A 7,776-nucleotide genomic window follows, 5' to 3' on the forward strand; every position below is an offset into this window, starting at 1 on the left:
CACACACACACAATCTGGTGAGGAAAAGGAACACACTAATCGAAAAACTATCCAAGTGACAGTCCAGTAACTTGATTCATGGGGTTGTTATGACACATGACTATTTTAAGCAAGCACCATGCAATCATATCAGGACCTGAAGCTGTTAGGGGTCAAAGGTTATGGCATAGCAGAAGGGAGAAGCAGGAGAGTAGAGATGGAGGAGCAGCTATAAGAAGTCATTGCCCAGTGTCCCTTACGTATTTGATGTCTATAAAGCTCAGCTTTTTTAACAACTTAAACCCTTGGAGCTAGGTCTGTTCCTTTTTTCCCTTTACACCAAATATGTTTGGTGAAAATAGCCGATCTACAAGCTTAAGTGGTTGAACTTGTCAATCGCACATTTTCGCCGAATGTTTGCCCCAGAATAGGGACACTATTGAAGTAGTTAACCACATTAACTCTGGCATCCCCAGTTTGGGCATATGGAAAATGCATCAACACTAACACTTTATATAATAGATACTGCAGCAGATCTACAAGATGAGCTTGTAGATCGTCTTTTTTCACAATAGTTCACAATCAGTATATAGGGCTTAAGTGGTTAAAGGTGCAGTCTCGTTAGTAACCTGCACATTATAAAAAATTGAGGCACAATTGCAACAGCTGCAATGGGGTGGTATACAAGGGTATAGCATCTTACATCTCTTCACTAGATGAGTTCTATTTGGTTTTCTAGCTCATTTAAGCTTAGTCACTGACCACTGAATGAGAAAGGGCAGAATACACAGACAAATACTACAGTTTGTTTTTGGAATAGAACTATGTGTCTGGTCTGGTCTGACTCTGATCTCAGTTCTACAGGCCATGCCGGAGGCACAGGTGTGGTGTAATGAGGAGAGGAGAAGAGAGTTGAGGAGAGGAGTTTATGCAATGGAATGCTACGAAACAGAATGTTTACACACACACACACACACACACACACACACACACACACACACACACACACACACACACACACACACACACACACACACACACACACACACACACACACACACACACACACACACACACACACACACACACACACACACACTTGGCTATGAAAGTGTGCTACAGCAAATTTGTAACCTTTCCACCCAAGTCCACTGAAGATGTGACGGAAATGCCATCAAGAGAGGACTGCTTCCGTATTAGCTCCAGTGCTTCGTTCATACGCAGTACGCACAACGGTCTATGTTCTATATCTGTTGCAATTCTATTGCTGCACCTCATGTATACACCCCTTACTGTATCTGGTATTATAACTGCCTCATTCCATTGCCATTTCTTCTAAGCATGCACAGTATGTATATACAGTATTTACTGGACTCATATCAGGAATATCCAATTTGTTTTCCTTGTTCTTTCTTTCTTTCTTTCTCTACTGTTCTTACTCCCTTCCTTGAAAACTGCAAATTATGGTAGCTTGTACAAAAAAGGAATTGCACCCACTTTTGTGACAATAAAGCAGTTGAAGTTCAGAATAGAATAGAACATTATTTTGTATGTTCCGCTTTCGTTTCTACCATACATTCAGCTTTCCTAGTTCATGATTTCCCATACATTCATTCACCACGTCTTTCCCATGGAGACAAGACATGAGGAACACGATACAATCTAGCATCATTTAATTACACACATGTCAATGAGGCCTTCTGGGAGGCCTAAGCGCAGCAATGTGATAGGCTGACCCAGGCAGGAGAGGAGTGTCAGTTTCCTCCTGTTCAGACCCCCTTCTTTTCACTGTGTGTGTGTGTGTGTGTGTGTGTGTGTGTGTGTGTGTGTGTGTGTGTGTGTGTGTGTGTGTGTGTGTGTGTGTGTGTGTGTGTGTGTGTGTGTGTGTGTGTGTGTGTGTGTGTGTGTGTGTGTGTGTGTGTGTGTGTGTGTGTGTTCCTAGAGGGAGAGACAGTGCAAGAGAGAAGGAAGAAAGGGAACAATTTTGTGTGTGTGTGTTGGAGGGAGCAAGTGGGTGTGTTGAAGACCCCCCTCTGTTGCCATGGTGAGGTTGCCAACAAGAGTGGCTTGTGACTGAGAGAGCAAAGCAATCATTTTGCTGCCTGACTTAAAGCTTAATGTTGCTTTTTTTCCCCCTACTGGCTTGGCTTTATAAAGAATTCCCATGTTACTGACTCGGACAACTACTGTGCATATAATTTCTCTTACAATGCACCACACTGTAAGACCAGCTCTGCTCTTGGAAAACTGATTTGGCCTCATTTGAATCAACTTCTAGACTCACAAAGACCACCTCGATAGTGGCGAGTGTTGTTAGGGCATACATTTTGCATGCTGTATCTGGGTGGATGGGTACTGATACAGACTGTCCAAACAGACCGCCACCCAGATTCACATCAGATGATCAAATATCTTCTGGATGTTGCCACATCTAAAAGTGCTATGGCTCTGGGTTTATGCCAGGATCATAGGAAATAAAAATCTGACTGTGATAGCTCACATTCAGTCTGATACTGGAGTATGGAGGCAGAAAGGGTGCAAGATCAGGAAGGGAAGCCAGCTAGCTACTTTCAAGTCAGACAGCTTGGCATTGTAACATGGATGGTAACCTGGTAGCATAAATAAAAATAAGCTATGCAATTAATCCAGAGCAATGGCCCTCTAAACCCAAACGTTCACCATGGACTGCGGACTAGCTTACAAATTGTGCAATATATGGGGCAGAAGTTGTAGCATTGTGGTTGTATCAAGTCAATAAAACTATATAAGGGTGAGAATTTGAGGGACACATCATCAGTAGTTTACTCTGGGGTCAACAGGCGTTGATTGATCAAGTCCCAGTGTGTGTCACTTGTTCAATGTAATATTGCTAGGGGGTGGAGATAAATGGGTTGTTATATGTAGAAAGAGAAACAAGAAATGACCAAAGTGCAAAGGACCGTCTCCCCATTGGCGGGAAGTGTGAAGGACAGCCAGGACAGCCAATGACACTTAGGTGTCACTCAGGTGTCGGACTAGGACTAGTGCTGTCTGTAGAGCCGCTAGCTTTCAGCATGCGGCTAAAAATCGGATTGTGACCCTAAGATGAGAGGTATACTAACAATCTGGTTTAAATTTACCCTCTACCTCACCCTCACTTGAGAAAATCGGATGTGACTCTAGAATGAGTTTTTTTTTACCTACAATACCAGGGTATCACTGGATCTTTGTTCAAGAAGTTGTAGCATTGTGGTTGTATCCATACTTTCAAAATATACCCAAAAAAACGATGATTGGGTTAGTGGTATGGTGGAAACATTGTAATACAATATACTGTAAACTCCTGGCTGGCGCAAAAGGGAGCTTCAGAACTACTTCTGACACATGCCTATTATATACCATGTTTACTGACTACCAACACAGCCTATTACTGAACAACGTTGATTTTTGTGTCATTCAACTAAACACATTAGATAACAAATCCCAAACATCTATTTTCAGACTACAAAGATCAGTCAGCATCAATATAGCCCTACCAATGCACACAGCAGTAACACATTTCCGTGTGTTAGTTTTATAAGGGTCAACGGTCCTGATACAGTTTTGTTTTCAAGTCAATTGAAATCATTAATACTACAAAATAACATTTTTGGCAGGATAGAAGATATGGGCTACTGTGAGATGCAGAGAATATTTCACTAAGTTCTTTGGCTTGCAGGATAGAGTAGCATAGTGGTAGTCAAGAGGATGGGTGACCCATCCTCTTGACTACCACTATGCTACATCATGGGTGTACTTTTGAGGCAGAGATGAGAGTACTCAAGAGAGTAGGTACATCTGTACCATAGCTATGCTATGCTACAAGTCTGCCAGTTGTATATGCATATAAACAGGCATCCACAGCTGTGTGAGGTTCAGCTCTGAGTTTGACAACATCCATAGTGATAAAATACAGAATTATTTTTTTTCCCCCGGATAAATTCTTCAGCCACTGCTTCAACCAAAAGTCCTATTTCTGTTGCATATTATAGAGAGATGTTCTTGAGACAAACTGGCCTAGCCTGACAGTACATTGTGCAGCATTGTGTTTTCCACTGAGGCGCACCATGAATTTGTGGAATCGTCAACAAATTAGAGAAGAATTGAAGAATGTCTGAATAAGTTGGGCAAATGGAAGGACAGACCGATAATGAAAAGGGGGAGGGAGAATGGTGAGGGTGACAAGGATAGGTGAAAAGATGGAGGCCAGGCGGAAGGAACCGGAACAGATTGGTGGATATAGGGAGAGAGATAGATGACAGGTCTGTATGACAGGTGATACGTGGATAAATTGATGTACCAACGGAAGCGAGATGAGGCGAATGTCGATAGGAGACATGGGTGTGTGGATGGATGGGTGGTATGGAGAGGTGATGAGTGGGGAAAGAGATGGGTGCAGGCATCTAGAGAGAGGGAGGAAGGTTGAGGGAAGGGATGGGTGGGGGTATGGGGTATCGATGAGGAGAAGAAGGATGGGTGGATGTATTGACAGAAAGCTTGTGGAGGAGGAGGAATAGATGAGTGGATAGAGATGGGTATTTCTTACATCAAAAGCATTAATTATTGATCGCCTGGTGGCAGTTACTGTGTTTCGTTTAGTGAAGACAGGCATGCGCATTGGGGACACCGGTAGACTGAGGTGGTCTGGGTGTTCATGAACAAGATGTACTCTATGCGTGTGTTCGTTTTCTGGAGGATAAAAATGCCCAGGAAAACTGACGTTCTGTACAGCGTGAACCACCATAGAGGCAGGCATCAATGCACATTCACTAAAGGGTAGCCTATGGCCTTTCTGCCCATTTACAATGGTAACAGCAGGTGGACACTAGGGACATCTGGGCTACTCAATGTAAAATAGGCTATTATGTCTCAAATGTTACAAAATAATATATTTGGAAATGTTTTTAAGTAAAGTAAAGTATACATGATTAGAACATGCTTAAACATTCGACAATTAAGGTCTAATATTTCTACAATTGCTACAAAACCTGTATATCCAGTCATTTTGAGGCATAAACAAAAAGTTGAACAGAAGGATATAATTAAGTCCGATGATGATGTACTGTGCATGTTCACATCATGTTACTTTTTGGACAAAATAGCCAATTTTACATCGAGGTGCCCAGATGTCCCTAGTGCCCACCTATCCTGTATCCGGGCCATCAATGCACATTCACTAAAGGGCAGCCTATATATATATATGGCCTTTCTTCCCAATCGTCCCAAATGAGGAGATTAACGGGGTCTATACGCAACTACAGCTGCTCTCTGTACACATGGCAGACTGTGTAAGCTCCGGCCCCGCAGAGATTTTAAAGGGACAATAAAACGTGATGTTACTGGATGTGGTGGTGAGCTGAAACGCCCAGTTTTATACTTACATGGTCCGAATTCCGCTCGTTCCCACCAGGCAGTGCTGCTGCGCGTGAAGACATCGTCCCTGAGTTGATCTTCACTGTCCAGCCAGGCAGCCACAATAATACCAGTCAGTACAAATGGGAATATACTGTCCTTATTCACGGGTTTATAATAAAGTCTACCCCTGTAAGTAACAAACAGTCAGCCGGTGGCCGCAAAGCAGCACCAACAGACAGTCACACACACCAAGTCTTTCACTGCTCCTCCTGGGCAAATCGATGCCTCTTCTTCCAGGGTTACAGTTATAGGGAATTGTGTCTTATTATACAATCCACATTGTCACACAGTCTGAAGGCAGTGCCGATCACTGTGCAAGTGATCATACAGCAAAAATTAGACGTGTGAAACTGGCTGGAGAACAAGCACCCTGGTGGTTACATCCACTTCATGTCTGTCTGGTGATGATGTAGGGAGAGGCTTTCTAGAGGAAGACCAACCAAGCCTCATCTTGGGAACATAAAAAAAACAACTCACAAATCGGGTTCCTTTTCACAGACTCTATAATCGTACCATCTCAGTTTTTTTTTGTTTTAGTATATCCTCCAGAAAACAGTCCTTCATGTCCTTCGACCCGTGATGATCATGGGTGTATCTTCACTCAAGTGGCCAGAAGGAACGGGGGCTACATCGTCATCAGAGAGAGGAACCGATTAAAACAATCGATGGACACAAAAAAAAACAGCACAGCAATATTATAAGCACTTTTTTTTTTCGTTGAAAAATTCCAAAAGATTTTCAGGTTGACATTAAGGACGTCGATCAGTCTCGCAGAAACACCAGGACACCCGTTAAAACAAACATCTCAGTGCAGAGTTAAAGTGCAGGCCTTGAGATTGAGTAATCAATGGCAAATTGCGGATAAAGGAACGACGGATCGGATGTGCGGGTGGGTTTTGACCCTCTTCTAGTCGGCTGTATCAATCCCATCGCCCTCTGCTTTCATTGGTTTGTTATTAAAACTTACTTGCGACAAAAAGTAAGCATTGGGTGAGGATAGAGAAACAAATGTATCCCTTGTTGTTTCGGAAACATTGTTGCGATTACTGGAACCGTCAGAAAGCGGCAGGCAGCCCCCCAAACTGTAGTCTTTGACAAGAGAGAGGGGAAGGACCAGTGTTGCCAGGTTTTGGGAGAAAAACAAGCAACCAGGTCTATGAAAACAAACCCAAAGGCCACATGAGCACTTTATTTCTACAAGCAAGCAGATCTACTCAAGCTCACAACGTTGTGAGCTTGTAGATCTGCTATTATCAAAAGAATCTGGGGGGGGGGGGATTTGAATATTTCAACAACATAACTGATACACAGGTCCCTGGCACAAAATATTCTCAGTCCGCTCTGCACCAGACAAATACATAAAATTTGGGGGTCCTTGACATGAAAACGTTTGAGAACCACCATTAGGAAACGAGCCCAAATAAGCAACTACAAAAACAAGCACAACAAAAACGCAACCCGCAACTACCAATATTTACATGCAACTTTACAGAAAAACAAGCCCAAATTCGCTTATAATAAGCGGACATGGCAACACTAGAGAGAGAGAGAGGGGAAGGACGTCAGAATGGGGATAATAGGCAGGGCTGCTGCGTCGGTAGCTCAGCTCTCTCTCCCCCTCTCTCCCTCTCTCTCTCTCTCTCTTTCTCATACACGCGGGCGCGCATAGCCGCACACACATATGCGCGCGCGCCCTTCCCCCATGTTCTTAAAGGCACAATCACACCATTGATTCAGACCGCCGCCAGCAGGCTCGCTCGCTGTAGTGTGTGTGTGTGTGTGTGTGTGTGTGTGTGTGTGTGTGTGTGTGTGTGTGTGTGTGTGTGTGTGTGTGTGTGTGTGTGTGCGTGCGTGTGTGTGTGCGTGCGTGCGTGCGTACGTGCGTGCGCGCGCGTGCGTGCGCGCCTGCCTGCGTGGTGCGTGTAATTAATATTGCCAAAAGCCTGGTCCACTGTCCACTATACTGATACAAGGAAAACCTATTGACCGTGCCCTTTATACCTTATTTTGTGCCTGCTAGGTTCAGGATTAGGGTTAACCAGAAGGGTACAGAGACAAGAAAATACAATGTTAGCAAATCAGAAATGTCATCTAATGTCAAAAGGCATAACAAGTACAGATTTGTCAAGAGAGAATACAGGCTAATCCAATGCCAATGTAAATGTATAAAGAATACAGCAGTGGTGTGGGATGTATACATAGCATATCAAATAATATTATCAATATACTTCAAAAGAAGCAGATTAAGGTTAGGTGACCAGTAGAAGAAGTCAAAATACTTTACATAAATATATACACATGTATTAGCAAATGTAAAATGAAAGGAACATATATATAGCCTATCATTGTCATTTGTGAGAAATG

General features: G+C 43.2%; 1 protein-coding gene across 3 annotated transcripts in view; it reads right to left on the minus strand.

Moving 5' to 3' along the window:
• The window catches only part of mark4b (MAP/microtubule affinity-regulating kinase 4b), a 75,559-nt gene extending 69,079 nt beyond the window's left edge, over window positions 1-6,480 (minus strand). For all 3 annotated transcript variants that reach the window (XM_084064399.1, XM_084064398.1, XM_084064400.1), the window contains exon 1: window positions 5,379-6,480. In XM_084064399.1, coding sequence (XP_083920525.1) covers window positions 5,379-5,432 — 54 coding nt within the window. In that variant the 5' untranslated portion in view covers window positions 5,433-6,480. The remainder of the gene's footprint in view (window positions 1-5,378) is intronic.
• Window positions 6,481-7,776: the final 1,296 nt, after the last annotated feature.

The sequence above is a fragment of the Gymnoscopelus microlampas genome (assembly GCF_963454915.1).
Source record: "Gymnoscopelus microlampas genome assembly, chromosome: 8".
NCBI classification, from domain to species: domain Eukaryota; kingdom Metazoa; phylum Chordata; class Actinopteri; order Myctophiformes; family Myctophidae; genus Gymnoscopelus; species Gymnoscopelus microlampas.